Below are 22,500 nucleotides of genomic sequence, written 5' to 3'. Positions count from 1 at the left end.
AAAAATTGAGAGTTCAGGCCTTGGGAGGAGGCAGAGATGCCAGGATAGGAATAGTCTGGATCCTGCACCCCAGAAAGACATGGTCCTGAGGAGTAAAGAAAGGGCTTTTTAAAATTTATAGTCAACTCCAAGCCCTGCAGAAGGAAACTTGCAAATTGAAGGTTTTACAGCAAAGTTTCCTGAGAGGATTCCTCAAACATGAGGTCATACAAGTAGGGAGACACATGGAGCCCCCTTAGCCTGCAAAAAGCAATCACAGGAGTGAGGAATTTGGTCAGTACCCCTAGGGCAGTAGAAAGGCCAAATGGCAAAGCAGAGAACACCATGTAAGCCTGCAGAAGAGGAAAACAAAGCCTGAAGGGACAGCATTCATAAAGAGGAAACCTTCAAAAATGTATTTAGATTATCTAAAAGTGGTCTCAAAGTACCCTCTTTCCTGCTGGTATGAAGAACATTCAAAATTAAAACCCCTCCCCCTTTTGGAAACTGGAACTTCTTTAATTGTGCCCTGAATCAAGAGAGCCTAAAGCACCGCTGGAAAGGATGACGACTGATCCAGAGGGGGCTGAAGATTTCCCATAAAAGGTAGAGGAGTTTTGCAGACCATGAAATACCCTTGGTGGACAATGGACAGAACCCAGGAGTCCAGAGTAATATTTAAACAGGGAAAGAGAGAGAAAGGCAAAGAGGAATGTGGCTTGGAGGGAATGAGATAGACAGCACCTGGTTTGTCAGGAAAAGGAGACTTCTGGAGCACATAGGCGAGTAGCTTTAGCAGGTGGAGCCCACTTCCCACCTTTCTTGCCCATGAGGGAGGGCAGGATTAGATTACCTATGGACAATGGGTGGCTTATGGGGGAATTTCTTTGAAACTTTGGTACAAGAGAACCAAAACATGCTTAACGTCCTGTAAAGCTTTGCCCTTATCCTTAAGAGACTTAAGACACTTGTTTGGTGAAGCTGTTGCTTACTTATTACCCATAGTAGCATCCATCAACTTGGCTTTAATATCAGGCAAAGGTTGAAGTCTAAGCAAAGAACATCTCATCACAGACCCAAAGGCAGCAGCCCTAGAAGCAGCATCTGCAGCATCATAATTACACTTGATGGAATAACGAGCCACCTGGGAGAGCATAAGTCCTCCCTTCAGAGTCTGGAAGATCAGAAATTACCCAAGAGGTCGGAGAAAGAAGAACCAACACGAACCTGGACATATGGGTATAAGTGACCACCTAAAAACTGAAGTAGAAGAGGTATAAACCTTTCTCCCCAACCTTTCTGTGGCTCTATCTTTATCAGAAGTCAATAACTTAGGAGACAATAGCAACTGAGATAGCTTGTCAGAAGCTACAGGCAACACTGAAGGGTCAGCAGAAGGGCACTTCAAAATTTATAGTCCTCTAGCACCTTATAAAACCTACCAAGTTTCTTGGGAGTATGCAGCTGCGAGTCAAGAACATTAGAAAAGGCATCCAACAATGCAGCTACAGCAGAAGGCCTGGGACAGACCATCTGCAGAGTTTATACCTTTTCTGCACCTCAGAAACCTGACCCCAATCACATTTTAAATCATTCTAGAGACTGTGTGCCAAGGAGCATCAGGACCGACTCCTCTTCCTCTGACCCATAACCTAAAGGAGATGGAATTTGAGAGGAGGCAAAGGATTCCTCATCTGAATCCGCCTCCTCCTCAGAAGAATCCTGCTCCGTGGGTCTTTTAAGGGGAGTACAGGATGAAGGAGGAGCTGAAACAGAAATATCCTAAGGAGGTTTTAGTCTTCAAAGCATTAAACAACCCAGAAGGAAATTTTGCCACTCTTAAGAGCTGGACCAATATGCTTAGTTTAATGCTTTTTCTTTAAGGGGATGTCCACCTTATGAAACGTAGATGGCTCTGACCCTGGACAGCCATTCAATAATGGTAGTAAGGTTTTCCTCCCAGACTAAAGTTTGAGGAACACCTCTAGGCCCTTCAGAAATAATTAGCTGCAGCTTCCCGAACATCCGATCCAGACGTCTACAAGGCCTCCAAGGACGTGCCTAAGAAAACTGGCAAAGGAACCCTTGTATTAGACACAAATAACTAGATTGATAACAATAAGTAGAATGAGGCCACAAAAGTTTGGACTGCAGATTAGAGACTGCCTTCCCTACCATCACAGATTGACAAACAGAAATAAGGGAGTCCTTACTGAAAGACCTGCTCTGGTAGAGTTCAGTCAAATCTGGAATAGAAGCTGCTGTTACAAAAGGGATAATTAGTATAGCATTCAAAATCGCACAACTACAATATTTTTTAATACTCTCCGATTCTTAAATAGCAACTGAAATGGCAGTTTACAAATGAACAATGGGAGGACACAAGTATGTCTCTCAAGTATGCAACAAAGTCCAGAAAGTTTGGCATTTTTGCTTGAAAGTATATGCATGGGTATTTTTACTCCACAGGCAGACTTCAAAGAATCTTTTCTCAGGCAAACAGAAAATGTTGAGGATGAGATGGAGAATAAAGTAGTAACTGGGAAAATGTTTTTTGTGTGTGTAATGATTTGGCAAATTTTAAAAATTTCCCTACAGAATGCTCCGTCAAATACTGGGGAAACAAATGGCTGTAAATAAGAAAATTATTATTTTGAGCTGGAGCACATGACTTGAGTTGCCTAGCCACAGTAAGGCCTTACGATCAATTCTAGTGGCTGCCAAAAGTCAGTAACTACAAAATGGAAACCAAAATCTAAGCGAACTGTACTTGAACTACTGAATATTGCAGAACAGATACAACTGAAGTGGAATATAAAAGGAAAGGAGCAAAATAACAAAAATAAATGGAATTTATGGGAACAATATACACTGAGTAATTTCTCAGTCTGTTTTTCATCACTTCCCTGCACTTGTCTCAGTGGTGTGCAGCAGCCATTAACTCTGTTTCGGTTTTTGTGAATTTATACTGTATAAGGTTGCAAGCCCTGGTTAAAAACAAAGCACCAAGTACATTCCAGAGCAGCTTAAAGCTTGATAACCCTTCACTAAATGGTCAACACTGTCCTGCCAAAGGCCATTACTTAAATGTATATTAAATACCTTAAAATGTCTGCAAATTCTGTTTTTAAAGGCAGTCTGCAAATCAGAGACATTCTGTTGCCATATCCCCTCACTGTTAATTTCTGCCTCCATGTATTTTCTATCCCTCCCTCCAATTCCTACAGTTTCATTTAACTTCAGTTTAGTGAAATATACATTTATCATTTATTGCATAGCCACTCGTATTTAGTAGACTCCCATTTCAGCCTGTGCAACCTATTCGTTACCCTCCTTCCCCCAACTCCCATGACTATTACAAGTGTTCCAACGGTTGCACTGTGGCTACTAGGAATATTCTTGAGATTCCTCAGTTTCACTACCCTCCAACTTCATCTCCTTAAACCCTGTTCATAATTCAACAGCTACTGAAATTCCCTTAAATGCCATTACTTACAGCTTCTGTGATTGATTTTTTTTACAGTGATGTATGAACTGGTCCTGCCAGCTCTGCTTCGGCTCACTCCGCTCCCCTACCCTATGAACCCACCCACTCCCACTACCCCTACACTTGTACTTCATAACTCCACCCACTTTTTCAGATAACCGCTCACACCACCCACCTCATTAACCCTATTCCACCCCCAAACACTAAAATTTCCCTCTTTACACTAACAATTTCTCTTCAACTGTATCCTAATTTACCTAGCAATGCTTTTAATATCCAGCCTAGCAACTCAATCATCCTTAAACATGTAGCTTCGCTACCTGCTCAAACAATCAGATGCCTTAAATGCCACTCACCAATCTTATCTTAGCAGTTTCTCCGATATCTCCGCACCATTTCTCTATACCCTCAAATAGATTCAGATCCAAAACTCCTAAACACTTCATATGGCAAACCTTACCTTATACCGTTTACATACACTTCTCAAAAAAAAAAAAAAAAAAAAAAAAAAAAAAAAAAAATTATTCTACACTACCTGATCTCAATATTGCTTCATTATGGAGAAATCCACCCCAACCCAGGTCTGTAAACTCACCAAGACACTAAAACGTGTCCAAAAAACGTAATTATTCCCCTTAACCTTAAAAACATATACAATAATATCCCGCTTCCATGCTAGGATACACCAGCACAAACAAGACATCCTAGCCCTAACTGAAATTTGGCCAAATCCTACCATAAAAGGCTCTGAAGTAGTACCACCCAAGTATGGCATAACTAGTTTAAACAGAAACCATAAGAAAAGTGGAGGAGTAGCCCTACTCTACCTCTACACCATTAACACAACTCTAAACACCAACACCCCTTTCCCTAACACTGAAATACTCGTATCCTTTGTAAACCTTAACAGTACCAAACTAATTTGCATCATTGCTCTCTATATTCCTCAAAGCCAAAATATATCCACATTAAAAGACATTATCCTGGACTTCCCAGACAATCAAGCAGGAAACAATTATTTAGGTGACTAACAGACTGATGGAGATTCGAATGAGATGGATTGCCAAAAAAGCATCAACCTCTATGGTTATTCTCAACTCCCCTACTAGGCACAATGAGTACACTCAATCTACCTTAGACTGTATTCTGGGTGTCTCACTCTGCCAAATGCCCTCAGTGACCACCTACCCACATTTACCATTAGAACCAATGTATACCTACCAAAACACACAATTAAATCCATCCATAACCAAACTAATTCTACCCAAGACAAATTCAATGAATTACTTCACAAAATAAAGTTGTCACCACTAAAACATCTCCCACCAGATGAAGCTGTGGAGTCCCAACACCAGCTTTCTAAAAGTACTGGACACTAGCTCCACTATGCACTAAAAGAAAAACTAAAATGAATTCTATCCCTTGGCTAAGGTTTGTAAAAATCTAATGAAAAAAGGGACAAAGTCTGGGGTCCCTGGAAGCAAAGTAAAAAAAAGAAATGGATCTCGCACTTCAATCGTGAAACCAAGCAAATAAACAGGTTGCCAAAGATAAACGATCATACTATACCCACCTACAACAGGACCACAAAACTAATTAAAAAAATGGACTTCAAGCTCAACCCTACTTAACCCTGGTACAAATAATACCTCCACTTTTCACTTAATGTTCCTTCTCAAACTAAAAACTTAAACATCCACTTCATACTATTCATAGTGGATCTAATCTCCAACACTCGCAACTCCAGCCCCTCCTCCTCTTCCTACAACTCCCCTTAATAGTAGGCCTTCATCTTGTTCTGACCTCCACCTTAGCAGCTGGTAACTCCTTTCAGAAAACTCTCCTTAGAACCAATACATGCAGGCCTTAAAAAAAACACACAACTTCTGCTTAAGCTTAGACCTTGCTCTACCTCTACAGACAACCTCCCTCCCAGTTAACTTAAATTAGCTGCAGACTCAATTGCTTATGCAATCAGTATCTTGCTCAATAGATCTATTTCGGAATCTTTAGTGCCGAAAATAAGGAAAATGTCCTGTATCATCAGCATTCACAAAGGTGGTAAACCTACTGAGCTGACCCACTTCAAACCCATAGTCATTCCATCTCCAAAATATTATGTATACACCAAATAATGAAATACTTATTGCAAAACAACCTTTAAACACATATACCAAACATGATTTCTGCCCAGGCCACAGCACATCCACAGCCCTCCAATCCTTTACTGAACCTATAAACAGAGCGGGAGACAAGTTACTTTCCATCTCCTACATTTCTTGACCTTTCTAAGGCATTTGACACAGTCTCACATTACTTGCACTAGCATCTTAACCCTACCAACCTACAATGCTTCCATTGTTACCTGCATGAATGCAACCAAGCAGTAAAGTGGCTAAATAAAATCTCACCCTTTTTATACAACCCCACTGGAGTCCAAGGCTCTATCTTTAGTCACCTGCTCTTCAATACATTTACAAATGACCTACCCCTAGTCTCAATCCACTGAAACACTCACAGTATGCAGACGACTCCACTATTACCCTGCATGTCTCCTACACTACCCCAATTTCTCAACATCACACAACAAATTTTCTGCATTTGAACCTTGGCTAACTACCAACTATTCCTAAACCCAAACAAAAACTAAACTGGTCTTCCTACCAAAGTTGCTCTATGGATGTAAATCATTTCCAACTACACTTGGCTGACAATACCATTCTTGAAATGGTCCACTACACTCAACTGCTAGGTGTACTTATAGATGATCAGTTAAAGTCTGATCTCCATTTCCAACAAAATAGCACACAAACAAACTTTGCATCCTCTACAGAAACACACTCCCTAACCTAACCACCAAGATCACCCTTTCGAAAACTTTCCTACTACCTACTACTTTCCTTCTATATGGGACCTCAACTATTTCTAACAGATTTTCATTAAATCTGAAATGGACACCAAAGTGGCAAAGTTTGCCACAAATTCCAAAGCTAGCACTCACTGTACACCACTACAAATGCTAGACTAGCTAAAACTCCCCAATCACTTCCTCTATATCCACCTCAACACTACACAACATAATCAACAAGTCCCTAGCATGCCCTGCTCGGAACATAATCAAACCTTACAACCCCAACAGAACCCTTAGGTCTGAAGATAAGCTTCTCACAATCTCCAAAGCCTATACTCTCACACTGTTGCTAGAGCGTGGAACTCACTCCCACTGTTGACCAGAAGTATTCCTGAGCTAGTAGCTTTTAAAACAAATCCCTAAAAGCAGCATCTACACAGTTCTTGGCTAAGCTAATACTCTGCTCCTAGCTAAATCTCTTTTACCTTCTCCCTCCCCTTTCTATATGCCCTGCCTTCTAGCATCTCTCTCCTACACTTTGTTCAATTCAACTAACACTACCTAACATTACCCAACAGTCTTCCAATATTCTTCATATCTAATAATCCACCCTCTCTTCCTTGGACTATGCCTTCTCTGTATAACAACAAAGTGATAAACATCAATTCTGCATTAAAATGAACTATAGTTTTAACTACAGACTTATCATAGCAAAACCTTAGAACAGATTGCCCAAAAACCCTACGGCTAAGTTGTATAACATGTATTATATGTATATATGCTCATATTACTCTACCAATGTTAAAATACTGATTTGCATCTCTCAGCACATGTACCTGTAACAATTTCATGCGTATTATTGCGGTTTTCACTGTTGGAGCCTTTCTCCCTGAGCCTCGGATGAAAATGGGTTCTTTCTGACCCAGACGGAGTGACATTTGAAGGACAGCAGGAACTGCTCAATTTATGGATTGTTGGACTGAATGACAGTTGTTCTAAAGAAAATATATATATATATATATATATATATATATATATATATATATATATATATATATATATATATATATATATATATATATATATATAAAATGAAAAGAAAGTTAGTATGGTTTGTTTTTTCTATTATGGTCTGTGTGGCTGTATCTTGCATGACAACTTAGTGTTTCAAGAAAGTATATCCTAAGAACAGGAATCATGATAATGACAAACTGCATGAACCCTAAAAGCCTGAAATACATTGACTGAAGTCCGAGACTAATTGGAGAAACTCAGGAAAAGGTTCCAGACATAACTACTTTTTCTCAAGTCCAGAAGGTAGCCTAGAAAACAATCCTGTGAGAAGAAATGTGGGAGGATTTCAGAACATTTATCTGCAACTCTAAGTCTACAAAATTTCTTTCCCATGTAAGGGACTATTGCATTTGGGCAAAATGAGTCACCCAAGTAAAATTTGTATGCCATGCAATTTGCAATGGAATATCACATAGGTTACAAGCCTAGCCAAGAGTTTATCCCAAAAAAACAGTCAGCACCTGTCACTCCTGTCAAGGAGGGACACAGGTGGAACCCCTTTGAGAAATTTGTGGTTTTCCATCCACTCATCATGGCTGTGCTTGGAGGGTCAGCGAGGTACTTTGACGTGTATAGGAAGTCTATTCCAGAGATGGGGCAGCCTCCGAGAGGAATCTGCCTCTCCAGAAGGTTTTGTGGATGTCACATAAGATTTAGGCTTTTCAAATGGGTAATGTGCGAGGAGTTAGACTTACAGATACAGAGCATCTCTAGTAGGTCAGGGTCCGATATTGCCTTGTAGACAAGACAGTTCACCTCAGAGCAATCTGTACGATACAGGGTAGAGTGATGGTGTTTTGTCCACACAGGACAAGTGGAGACCATGGAGTCTGACATATTTCTGTAGCTTTTCCAGTTGGTGCAGGTGTTTGTAAAGGTACATACCAAACAGGGCGTTCTACTCAATTACTGGCCTAATGAGGGAGTAGAAGGGTGAAGTAATGACCTTTTTTTCTGGATGCAGTACCTTCACTTAGAAAATGAACCAAGTAAAAGGCTTTGCTGACCACTGCCTTTACATGATGGTCGAATGAGAGACTGTTGTCAATCTGAGTACTCAGGTCTGTCACCACAGGTTGCGTGCTTAGGGGGTTGCTGTTGATGTGGTAAATCATTAAGGGCCATGAATTTGCCCATTGGTATGACAAGTTAAACACAAACATGTATTAAGGACATGATTTTTTGGCACAAGTTATTTGTTGCTGTGAGACCCTCTTTTAGTACATTATCATTTGGGGAGTCAGTGACAGCACCAAACTAACAGCCATTTAAAACATGGTCAGTCACAGGCCTAGTCTTTGCCCATACCTCTGAGAAGTAGATGTCGAACAGTAGCAGTCCCAGGACAGATCCATGGGGAACACCACTAGTGACAGGTCTGCTGTCACAGGTGGAGATGCCTATTTTGACCTTGTGGGCCCTGTGAGCCAGTTGGCCACCCAGCTGATAAGATAGTAATGTATGCCAAGTTGTGTTATCGTTTTGATGATGCCCGAGTGGGGGATTGTGTCAAAGGCCTTCGCCAAGTCAAAGTAAGCTGCATGTACCGACTTACCCTCATCCAAGGCCTTGGAGACGGTCTCCAAGTCAACCAGGTTCAACAGTAAAGATATTCCCTTGATTAATCTGGAATTAAGTAGGTCAAGTGCTTGGAGACTGCATATGCCCTCGTTTAGGGGATCCATAACAATATGCTCCATGGCTTTACAGATCAGACTTGTCAAGCTAATGGGGCGATAGTTTCCAGGGTCAGTAGTGGCACCACCTTTGTGCAAGGGGATGACAATGGCAGTACACCACTCTGCTGGAATAAAGCCTGTACTTATGCTATGGTTGAACAGGGTGCTGAATGGCAAAGCTAGTTCTTGCTGGAGATGGTGCAGAATACAGCCAAGGATACTATCAGGTCCCATGGAAGCTGTGTTCTTTGCCTTGGATAGGGTCTTTAACACCTGATCTACGGAGATGTGAGGTGCGGAACAAAAATCGGGTATGTCAATTGGACCTTTGGGGGGCTGAAGTTTACACTGAACCTATCTGCTAGCAAGATAACTAGAATTTGTTCCTTTTGTTGTAAAGCCTGTTAAAAGGACATCCACCAGACCGGTTTGAGCTTCCTTGAGGAGCAAGTTTTAGTTCTGTTGGGTGATGCAGAGTCCATGCAGTTGCACAGGTGCTTGTATGCTGCATTGCCACACTGTTCAGCATAGTTGTCTGCATCCTCTGAGGGGTACGGTGGTGTGAAGCTGTTGGTACCCTTCCTTCAGAGGTTATAGTCTACTTTTGAAAAGTTTTTTTAGCCTGGTTATGGCTGGGGGAGGAAGTTGGGTGGGATAGAAACTTCAAGTGAGACAATCCAATGATCTGATCTCACAAGAGAAGAACATACAAGAGTGGTGCAGTGTCCGCCCATGTTCATGAGAACCAAGTCCAGAATGCTATTGCCCCTTTGGGGGATGAAACAAGCTGGTCTAGTACTTTAGAAATGATGAAGTCAAGGAATCGTTGGCAGAGGGCATTAGTGCAGGAATACTTCACCCAGTCTATGGTGGGTAGTTGAAGTCACCAAGGAGCAGGATGTTTGGGGTACCTTGATGGAGTCAGGTAGGTCTAGGTAGGAGGAGTGGGTTTTCTGAGTCATGGAGGGGGGTCTATAGCTGGCTACAACATGGATGGGCGTCTTTGTGAACTATCACTTGCACCTGGAGTTAATCCACTGAATCATGCTGGCAATCCAGTCTGACATTTTGTAAGCTTCTTTGGAGTAGTGTCCAACTCAAATGGTAATGGAGAAATAACCCAGAGAGAAAAACAAAAAAAAAACTTATATGGTAATGGGAAGGTAATAAGCACCTTTTAGCTCTCGTGTTACCAAAACCTCCAACAGCAATAGGAGACCTTGCAAGGTAAACATTTTGACCTTTGGTACTTTCACAAACAGGTTGAGAAATAGATCAATCACTAGTCTCCAAAAGGGCTCCTTCCTTTTAGCACCAGATATTCTAAAATTAAGAACACTTTTGCCCACAGAACTGGGGCACTGTCTCTAAGATCACCAAATAAAGTATTAGACTTGCATATGCAAGAAAGGGGGAAGTCAGATTCAGAGAATGAAGGGGAATTCCCCATAAAGGAGTTCAGCTCTCCCACTGCCATCTGTAGCTCTACTACACAACTTTTAGGACCTATTTGTCTGGGACAATCAAATGGCAAAGGGGAAGATGGAGACAAACTCGAACAGTTTCATAGTGGCAAGGAGGAATAATACAATAACTACTCTGAAGTAGACTGTTCCTACTTCTAGAAAGTTCATGCCTTTTTATCAGATCCTTCCAGGTACTTATGTTTAAAGTTCTGCTTGGTAGAGAACAGTTGTGTTTGTGTAAATTCTAAGAAAGAGGGCAAAAAAATCTTTAAGACCCCTTGAATTATATTTCCAATCTCCTAAATTTGAGTATCAGGGCAGCAGAACGTAGCAAGCACAACATCCTTATCTAAAATGAAAAATGAAGATTTTAGATTGAATTCTCAGAAAATGTCCAATTACATAGCTAAGCAAAAGGCTTCGCAGTAGCAGCAGCTGGTGGCCTGGAGACACGGTCAAGCACAATAACGTACACATTATACTTAACCTGTGAAGGAGAAGCAATAAATCGAATTTGTAGAGTACTCGTCTTCTGAAGATAAAGATTACCAAGGATTAACCAAAACAGGCCAACATGCAAGCCTAATTCAGAATTGTGAAAGATAATGTGAAGGAATTAATTATCTTCCCAAACTGGTCAAAGACTTTTTATCCCTATGTAAAAAAGAAAGATTAGTACCCCAACCTAATCTTAGTTAGCAGCTGGACTACAAATAGAAATGGCTGCTGAGAAAATAAATATTTCTAAACAGAGGAACCTTATAAAAATCAGTCTGCCTTTTAGGGGCTGAATACTGACTGCCAAGCATACTGCAGTCAAAGTCAAAAAGATTCTCCAGATCCTGTCAACAAATGAGAAATGGAGTTGGTAGTGGAGCATCCACTTGCAATGTCATATTTCTTCAATAATGTGGATCCTCCACTTGCTTCTAAGAACCAAGTCATTCATTCTCGACACTGTCCCAGAAAAAGAAAAATCCTCTATAGGACAACTGAAGAAATATTTTTCTCCAAATGAGAATATGGGAATTGGACAGGGAAAGAATACATAAAAGTTGCACTCTCTCTAGTCCTTTAAATGTTCAATTAAAGGCTGCAATAAAACTTTAGCCAAAGTAATAAATTCTCCCTTTTCAAACAGCAAAAATTCTCAGAGAAAGATTAACCGTTTTAATAAGGTATCTTTTTCCGACAGACATTCCTACAAGGAACCAACCTAAGGATGTAGAGTCTTACCACACGGAACAGGTCACTCGCTACAGCAGGATACACTCCCCACTGAAATTACAATGTGGAAAGAAAGTGGATCTTCCATGCCCACCAAGGGCAATTGCATTGCTAGAGAGGACATGGCTAAACCCTGGTCCATGGTGGCAGAAGGGGCTAGAATAAAAGGATCCACAGAAAAAGTTGAGTGGTCAAAGAAATAATGAACTGCTACACAGTCCTACTCCACTGCTGAGTCACTGACTAAGCCTGTGAGATCAGCAAGAACTCCTTAGGGTGTTTATTCCTATTCAGAGGAGAGAACCAGTAAGCCATTTTGTTACAGATGAAAAGCAAGCCTGAATCTGGCCAAAGTTGCTTGAAGGAATGATTAGGTAAGCTGTTAAAGTATACATCTGAACCAAATGCACTTTTCCCCCACCACCACACAGCCCCTTAAAAAAAAAAAAGACAAAGGCATCACCGGTTTACCACAGAGGAGTGCCCTAAACAACAAACAATCCCTGCTAAAAATATCCCGTCAGTTGAAACATTTGGTAAAATAGTAAATACAATAAAAATGTCAGTCTTCATGAGACTGACAGGATTCTGTCATAAAAAAACAAAGTAAAAAATGTGTTGAAGGATTCCCCAAAGGAGATCTGTCTACCCAGAAATGGAAGACAGGAGATGGCCTTCAAACCTCTGAGGCCCAGGAGGACAGCACTCACAGGCGGCAAGAAAGTAATGAATTTTGGCACCTAGGCTACCATTTTCTCCTTTCAGGCACCTTAGTGGACAGCAGCAGAGCCAAAGATTTGAAAGAATGGCCGGCTGTTAGTTCTTTGAAGGATACAACCACTACAGCTAAAGGTGCTGCAGCAGTGCTTTATGATGAACATCTACATGAATCTATCAGAGGAAGGTTATAAAAAGATTCCAAAAAGAAAAAAAAATAAAAGTAACAAAGAACAATGGGAAGAAATCTATAGGGCTCAAAAGTATGCAAAAAAATTCCACAAGATTAAGAATTTTTACATAGAAGTGTCTGCATAGGTGTTCCTACCCCATCTAAAACTTCACAGGATTTTTACATGGGAAGATGGCAAATGCTGGAGATGTGTTGGGAACATGTTGAGAATATACGAATTTGGAGAATTTTTAAAGTTCCCTAAAGACTGTCCCCCCAACATCTGTGCCAAACTAAACACAATAGTTTAGGAAATTATCCATCTGATGCGTGATATTAGATCTAATTGTTTAGGCCCTACTTAAAGCTACTGTGGGCAAAAAAAAAAAAAAAAAAAAAAAAAAAAGACTGGAAATCGATCTAAATTGTAGGGGAAATACTGACAAACTGGATAAGGAATCAAGAAAAGGGAAGGAACAAATTTCATAGAAATAAGTGGAATGTGTGGAAACAATACATGCAGAATCAGGACGAAAAGTAAGGTTTAAGGGAAGGCAGGAAATGGGCAAATTATGCAATGTTGGACTGAACAAAAATTGTTAAGACATGCATACTATGAGATAATGAAAACAAGTTTGCCTAATTAATTTTTAATTATTAATGTAGGAGAAGTCATGTTTACAATTTAAAACGTGGGATTTCAATAAATATGCACAAAGTTGATGCAGTTGTGCTTGCTCACCTACCAGGAACTAAAATAAAAGAAGCATAGTCTGAGTGATGAGGGAGTCTTACTTCTAAAGTCAAATCAACTCTAGAAGTTCATAAGCAAGAATGTACAAAAAACAGTTTTGAATTTAGTCTTTTGGAAACCAAAACTAATATAAAAAAATGAACTACCAGAGTGGAAGCAGAGTGTATTTCCATTTGTTGACCAGGCTACTACAAAATGATCAGAATGGGCCATCTTCTGGTTCTGCCTGGGAGAAATTCCCAAATTAAGAAAATAATTCAATGAAATGTACGCAAGCAGATATACAAACGCAAATGTATAAAATTGCTACACAAAATATGAATAGGGTTGCTTCAAAGCCAATATTGCTAATAGTAAACCTGGTTAATTGAGTTTTCTTAGAGTACAATGCAGTCAAAACCTCACAAAGCTCTGGCTTTTGATGAATTTTAACATCTCAGTACAGACTAGCTTTAAAAACTAGCTTAGTTGGCAAAGAAAAATAATACATGTTATATATGAACGTGTTCCTTTATACATGTGCACACCGCAAATATGCCATTTTCAATAAAACAGATGTTAAACCTTGTTTTTACTCAAAGAGCTTTCACATTTCACAGTCCAACTTCTCCAAATACAAAGACAAGCTGCAAATTTTTAGTCAGATTAGTTTCGAGCATTTGCCACGCAATTCACAGAACAAGGTTTAAAATTGACAGCCACTTTTTTTTTGCACATTTCCTATTGTACCAGTTACCTTCAAAATCCTGGTCAAGCAGGTAATAAGCATGCTCACAAGAACAGATACACAGTCTGTAACTCACCAATTGCTATTGCCCAGAAAACTTCAGATCCATTGAATAACTCACCACACGCTATAGCAGAAAAAAACTGGGATCCTGGAACCTGTAGTAAAATTCGGAATGGTGCAACACGAGCATTTGAATCCAGCACTGCATCAAGGGCACCAACCAAAAAGCCTGGGAAAAAAAAATTAATAATGGTAACTGTACTATCGGCTAAACAATGTTACAAAATTATGACAGACCACAAGTTAGTCATCTAAAATGAACCCATCCAGCAAGAATGAGCTCATCTTGACCATCATCATCTTTCTCTTACAGTCTTTTTTGGCTACTACACAATTTCTCAATACTATCTTTATTCCATTTAGGAGACACAATTTGTCTTTTCAGCTGAGAGTTTCAGATATTTTTTCCTTTTAGCCTGGTCCCCTCCCCACTGGCCTTCAAGCCTTGCTTTTTTCCCCCCATATGAACTCAACTATCCCAAAAAGCAGCCCCTTGTTCCATTCATTCCTCTGGTACTGGGAAAAGTCATGTATGCCCCACATTGTTTTTTCACTGAAGCCCTACTATCCCAAGCGCATGCCTAAAGTTTCCCCAAGGACTGCTGTGCAACAAGCTTTTTTGCCATCCATCCATACCGTCACAAGATATCAAGGAGCCTAACTATCCAAGTAAATAATGAGACATCTGTCACTGGTGACAAGGATTTAATAAAAGCGTTCACAGAAAATGTTCTTTCATATACACACACATATATCTCTACATATACACTTTCATATACACACACATATATCTCTACATATACACTTTCATATACACACACATATATCTCTACATATACACATACATATACACACACATATATCTCTACATATACACATACATATACACACACATATATCTCTACATATACACATACATATACACACACATATCTCTACATATACACATACATATACACACACATATCTCTCTACATATACACATACATATACACACACATATCTCTCTACATATACACATACATATACACACACATATCTCTACATATACACATACATATACATACACATATATCTACATATACACATACATATACATACACATATATCTACATATACACATACATATACATACACATATATCTACATATACACATACACACACATATATCTACATATACACATACACACACATATATCTACATATACACATACACACACATATATCTACATATATATGTATAGATACATATATATATATATACATATATATATATATATACATACATACACACACAATTATAATACATATATATATATATATATATATATATATATATATACACACACACATATATATATATATATATATATATATATATATATATATATAAAATACACACATATATATATCATAAATGAAGCTGCAGAAGAGCCAATAACAAGTCCATCTGTCCACAAGTAACAGATTTTATTCGATAAACACGATTAAAACGGACTTTAAAACAAGAGTGATAAGCGCTTTCGTCACTGGGACTTCAACAGATCTAATGATACTTCATACAAAAATCTTTAAATACATCAGAAGGACATCATGTGACTAAGACAATTAACCAAAAATATTAGTTGAAATGCCATAATGAAAAAAATTCTGATAAAATTTTTGTTTAAAAACAAACGGCTTGCAGTGCAAATAGGTTTTTGGTATTAAAAAATAAATATGTATACACACAGTCTTACCCTTACCTACACTATACACTGAACAATGACTTATAAAATACCAGCCCTGTGTTTTAATTCAGGTTTGATGCTGATATTTTCATTGAGCCCTGGAAATAAAATTGAATTTAATTTAAATTGCCATTTGGATTCTGCCCTCAATAATAGATTCTTCCAATCACCCCCTCTTCCATTCTTGGGCACGATCTCCAAAATAGCAAACTTAAAATTGTGGTTGGGATATGCCTTGATGTGTTTACTTAAAGCATTTTTTTCATCATTCTTGTTTATACAATAAAGATGTTCGTAAATCCTATGATTGAGCTTCCTTTCTGTCTTCCCCACATAACAACAAGTGCAAACCATGCAGGTAGCCAAATAAACTAACCCCATGGAAACACAAGAGCCTTGTACTAAGGGTATGACAAGATCAAGGGGCTCTAACTTAAAGGATTCATTTTCATTAATAAAAGAACAATAATCACAACAACCACATTTACGGGTGCCCTTCTTGGGGATATTTATTCTTGTTTTATGTTTTAACAGGAACTTTAAATTGAAATCCACCTTGTATGTAAAACACGGCTCTGGGCCCATAAGCTTAAAAATATCATTGTTGCATTTTAACATGGACCAATTATTAGAAATGATTTTCTTCACTACGTTTGCTGTTTCCCCATAAGTGATTACCATTGCTTGTGAGAAATCTTTGCAAACTCCCCTATTTGTTGCCACCTCAACACAACCCATCCCTAAGAGTGGGATGTATCTTTCATTCCAAAGGGAACAAACCTCTTCCTTAATATTTGTTACTAAATCGGAGTGGTACCCCCTTTCCAAAAACATTACCTTTACCTTGTTAGTTTCTTCCTCCAACATACTAACGTCTGAACACATCCTCACCACCCTCACCATTTGTCCTTTGACTATATTTTTCTTAATATAAAATGGATGGTTGCTAGAAAAGTCTAAATAATCATTAGAAAATGTAGGTTTCCTGTAAACACATGATGTAAAACATTTCTTACCATAATCTTTAGATATAGTCACGTCCAGGTAGTTAATTTTATCCATATTACCATCACCCGTAAACTTAAAATAATCACACAAGGTGTTGATGTAATCCATAAAAGCTTGGAAAAATGTGTCATTGTTCCATAAAATGAACACCATCTAGAAACCTAAAATATAATGACCATTCATCCTTAAAATGTGAATAAAAAAGGAATCTATTCTCCCATTCAAATAAAACCATATTAGCAAAAATTGGGGCGCAGCTGTTACCCATTGCTACCCCTTGGGTCTGCTTGTAAAACTCCCCTTCAAAGGTAAAAAAATTGTTTATCAGGATAATTTCCATACGTTCAATCAAGAAATTGATCATTTTACCCCCTAAATTGCTATGTTTAATTAATATATCTTTAAAAAATTCTAATCCTATTTCGTGGGGTATTGATGTAAATAAATCCACTACATCAATAGTAGTGAAATAACTTTCCTTGTTGAAATACTCATTCTTTATTTGCTTTAAAAAATCCCATGAATCTTGGAGAATATGGTCAACAGGTTTCATAGACTGTTTCACCAATCTATCAATAAACACCCCTAGGGGGTACGGGATACTATTTTTTCCAGCTATGATCAATCTATAGGGTGGGTCCTTTACGTCCTTGTGTGTTTTAGGAATCCCAAAACAAACTGGAATCGTAGGATATTCTACATATAGGAAGTTGTAAACCTCTTCATTGATAGTTCCCTGTAATAATGCATCCTCCAAGAAATACTTTAATTTTGCTGTAACTAATATTAATTTCATTCCTGGATATTGTATCATATTTGTTGTTATCAGTTAATATGCTGGTTATCTTATTATTGTAATCAACTGTGTTGACTATAGCCATACCCCCACCTTTGTCTGGCTTCATGAATCTAACCACCTTGTTGTTTCTCAATTCAAATAATAAATTACTTTCAACCTTAGTAATATTATGCTTCTTATACACATGTTTGTTTGTTTAAACTCCGGTGAATCTCTTTTTCAGTATTTTTTTCAAAATTATGCAAAATTGGGATGAGAGGAGGATTCCAGCAACTTTTCTTGTAAGTTATAGCTTTCAAGTTAAATTCACATAACTTATCTTTAAATAAACATTTAAAATGTGATTTCCTCACAAATAGTCTAAAGTCTGTGAGAATTTTACTTGTATCAGTTTTTTTAGTAGGCACAAACTTTAACCCTTTCATTAAAAGTTGAAACAGTTCCTTGCTTAGTGGGAAACCTGCATAATTAAAAATTCTAAAACCTTTAAACTCAAAAATTATACCATCACTAGTCACAATGTCATTTCCAATTATTACGTTACTTAAAGGTAACTGTTTTTCCTCTGGTAGGACAGATTCAGATAAAACTATCTATATAAAATAGACACACACACACACACGTGTGTGTGTAGATATATATAAAAATATACAGGTCCATGAAAAAGGCAAAAGGCATAGGCAAACGAGATCCGAGGAATTTGGAGGACAGGAGCATTATGGGTAGGGGAGTAGCCCAGGATGTTGGAGCTTGGGTATGCGGCAGAGTAGAATGGAATAGTTATGAACTTTAGTGGGGGGGGGGTCAAGATAGACAGAGAAGGACTATGGATGTAGGCGATAATGAACGGCAGCCAACATACTGCTAATTCATGAATATAATTCAAGTATTCCAAGGACTAAACCAACTTGGGAATAATGGAAATTTTACCAAAAGGAATGACCAAATATGGGTATAGGAAATAGATAAAAAGGTGATATTTACTAGAGAAAAATCAGTAAAGGAGCCAAAGTATTTTGCAGGAAATAAAATAAATGAGTGGGATGAGGCCTTCCCTATGAGAGATTTCTTATCAAAATACCATAAAGTACACATTTCTAGCACTCTAAATGCATGGTCTACCATATCTCAACAGCAGCTGACTCCTTCATTCCTTACCCTCTTCTCACCATCCTTCCTCCAGGTACAATTTTCTTTTGTCAGATTTGGGGTTAGTACGACAGTTTAAGTGCTTACCTTATAGACGCAAAGTAAAGGGTTTGATTCTCACTGTTGGTCACTGCCTGGTTATTGGCTGGGCATCCAATATCTACAGACAACTGCTTAGTATTGACTTATGGCCAATGTTATTAGCTCCTTCCATTGTCTCTATCCCATTTCATTTTTTCCTTTCCCTTCTTTCTTCATTGTAGTCCATTTTTACCATCTTCTCCCCATGTCCAGGAAACTCTTATATAATTCATGCTACCATATTTTTGTCCCCTTCCAGTGTTGAGTGATGACTACCTTCAGTATTCAAACAGTGAAATGAGTCGCCTCAAATCTTTTTTGCCTGCCACCAGAGTTCTTGGGCACACCCTCAGTACAAGACCATGTCTATCATTCCTGCTTCTTCCATCCTCCAGCATCTGTTATTTTCCTGCCTTCCTTTATCAATTTAATGGGGATTACTTATCTATGCAAAAGTCAGTCTTATCTCTCACTTGGTGTACTTAGTGTCTCACTGGCTACATTGCCTTCTGCCAGTACCTTGCAACTCTATATAACTTCCTTCCTCCCTTAGCCAATTCTCTCTCTCTCATTACTTCTTTCTGGCCTTGTCCCTTCTCTCTCTCTCAGCACTTCATAAATCTCTTATGCTTTACTTTCCTAGCCTTATTAACTTCTTCCAGGGAGTTTACTTCCCTTTTGCCCTCCCTTTCTGCCTGCTCCCTTCTCCTCCTGCCTCTTTGCATCCTTTCCCAGGTTTCTGAGTACCAAGAGCTTCCGCCAGTGGGACTTAAGCATTCTACATTAACTATGCCATTGTTTTAAGAAACTAACGGCCAGGAAGCCACGATTCAACTACCAGAGTATTTAATAGATAAAAAGTACACAGTTAAGCACTTTTGGCTTTATGACTTCTTCAGAACTATGTCATTCAAGAAAAAAACAACCATTTTTATAGGAAATATCATTACACACCCCCAGATGCAGCCACTAAAAACTTTACAATTGGGAAGCTGTTTGCTTCAATTCACTCAAGACGTGCATTCATTTAAACCAGGAGAACTGGTAGTATTCAAATAAAGCTGCCAGGGCATTTCTCTTTGCAATGACCAATTCTCCCAATCACCACAATAAGCACCTGTAGCAATCTGTTCAACACACAAAATTAAAATCCAGTAAAGCCAGTACAAATTTGTCTGCAGGTTTCTGAGATTATAAACCGTTTTGTAAAGTGTGCTTACATAGTTAACTGCCAATATAAAACTCCATCTTCATAAAGTCAAAAGACTATAAACTCAATAGACTAGAAGTAGCCTGTAAAAGACCAACAAAAGGGGGGGGGGGCTGATTTTGGAGTGTGTTAGTAACCCAGAAACAACTGCGAAGTGTTTTCTTCATTTTAAATTATTCTAAGCAACTATATTTGTCCAGAGTCTGTACCAAAGGGAAGCTCTACAAACCATCACAAGCAGGGCTTCCATCATTAAAACACCAAGACACCCATCCTAGGCTGCAGAATCAGCATGAGAAACACACACATTACCCACTACACATGTCATGAACATCAGAATTTTCTATCGTGGTCAACAAGTTTACTGTCAGTTGTGAACATCTGCGGTCAGGATTTTTGATAAGTAATCTAACATTGCATCCTTGATTTCATCACAATATGGGGCAGCATGATCTTTGATACATGCGACACAAAAAGCTGCAGTGATCTTATGAAGGATCAAAAGCTCCAACTACAATAAATACTGTTCAGATATTTTAGTAAATCAAGCAGACCTTATTTTATATGTCTCGACCAGGAAACTCCAACTGGGCACAAAGGCCCCTTTTCAGCTTAGGCTCAGGAAGAAAAGCTCCAGTACATTAAGTACAATTAAAAAATCAACAGTGCCAGGCAAAATACAAATAAAGTAAATGTTACAATGTCAAAACAGATAAGACCATAACTGTACACAGAGTACCAATAATTTTTTTAAAGAAACATCTTTATTAAGTTAACACGTATGACATGGGCATACATTTATATAAATGAAAACAGTTCAAGACTTTATAGCACTTGCATTCTAAACAGTCACAAATACACAGATGTTCATACGGACTATTGAGTCTAGAAAGGATGGATTGCAAAAGGCGGATTTAACAGAGATATAAATGAAATGCATAGTAAGAGTTAAGATAGGCATAGGTAGAAGGTGGGGTGGGTAAAGATGAGAGAGACCATTGGTGAGAGCAGAGGACAGTGGAGGTACAATAAGAGAGGAGGAAAAAGAAAGCGGAGATGTTATAATCATCCTGGAGATGTAGAGCTGGATTTAAGCAGAGATGTTATAATCATCCTGGAGATTTAGAGCTGGATTAAGCAGAGATGTTATAATCATCCTGGAGATGTAGAGCTGGATTAAGCAGAGATGTTATAATCATCCTGGAGATGTAGAGCTCTAGAGCTGGATTGCTTAGATGTCTTCTTTTAGATGCGTTTTGAATGTTTTTCTGTTTTTCAACAAGCTTGAGAGCATGTGTGAGGGCATCCCAGAGGATAGCTTCAGAGTACTCAGAAGCTCCCTATGCATTTTGGGCTTTAGTGACCGAGGATGATTTTGTCTTTACAGAGAAGAGCTTTGGTAGAGTGGTGGTGTTGAAGCATGCCTTTTAGTGCCGGATACTTATCAGGGTAGTATATCAGAGTACAAGCTAGTGGCAGCTGACTATAATGGAGGTGATGAGAGAGTTCAGTCCAACTTAGTTGTTTAAGAGTGGAACAGTGATTAGTTCTAAAGAGGGGATTTACAGCAAAGCAAGTTACTTTATTGTAGCATTGTCCCAGCTTTGTTTGTAATAAAGGTTGTAAGTTAGTTAAAAAAATTAAATAGAAGTGGGGAAGCATACAGCAAGGTAGGAGGTACACTAGCTATGTCTTCTCTAGTTCTGGTTGTGAAGCTGGGTTTTACTCTATAGAAGCAGAGCTCTTGGTGGATTTTTTAATCCATTTACAGAGATAAAACTGCTTTGACATGATCTAAAATGTTTTTATGCTGCCAAAACGCAGTCCACAAATCATACCCTGAATTCTTTTTCACAGCATATTAAATAAGTAGAGTTTTTATTAAATATATATGTTTAGAATACAGTGTGTGCCACATTTTAAAATGTACTGAAAACCATCTGATCTGTCTGCTGTAGCTATGTCAGTGTCCATTCATCTCCTGATCTTTAACAGCCATACAGGACAATACTTCAGTAACCCATATCCCTAACTCAAGGGAACTGACTACAGTAATATGCTTATACTTAATTTTTTTAAACAAAAAAAAACTATTAAATTTTCATGTAGGACATGAGCAATCTTACATTTATATAAATTGAAATAAACCATAATGACACAATCTCAGTTGCAAGCATTATAGGTTACAAACTGTGCCAACACAACTGTATCTGCAAACGTTACATATGACTTTTAATATATCCAGTCAGTCAACCATTACACAACTCATTCAAATCCTGCCTTCTTATAAACTTCCTTCCTCCTCTACAAAGATCCCACTTCCATT

General features: G+C 38.5%; 1 protein-coding gene across 1 annotated transcript in view; it reads right to left on the bottom strand.

Annotated features, from left to right (window-relative positions):
• The window catches only part of TBC1D8 (TBC1 domain family member 8), a gene marked incomplete in the record, with an annotated part of 2,215,010 nt that overhangs the window by 2,124,221 nt on the left and 68,289 nt on the right, over positions 1-22,500 (bottom strand). Inside the window, 1 exon segment of the mRNA XM_044071089.1 lies at positions 14,210-14,365. Coding sequence (XP_043927024.1) covers positions 14,210-14,365 — 156 coding nt within the window.

This window comes from Protopterus annectens, chromosome 5.part0 (assembly GCF_019279795.1).
Source record: "Protopterus annectens isolate FY-2018-M chromosome 5.part0, PAN1.0, whole genome shotgun sequence".
In the NCBI taxonomy this organism is placed as follows: domain Eukaryota; kingdom Metazoa; phylum Chordata; order Ceratodontiformes; family Protopteridae; genus Protopterus; species Protopterus annectens.
The sequence above is the reverse complement of the archived record's forward strand: the minus strand, read 5'-3'. Positions and strand labels throughout refer to the sequence as shown.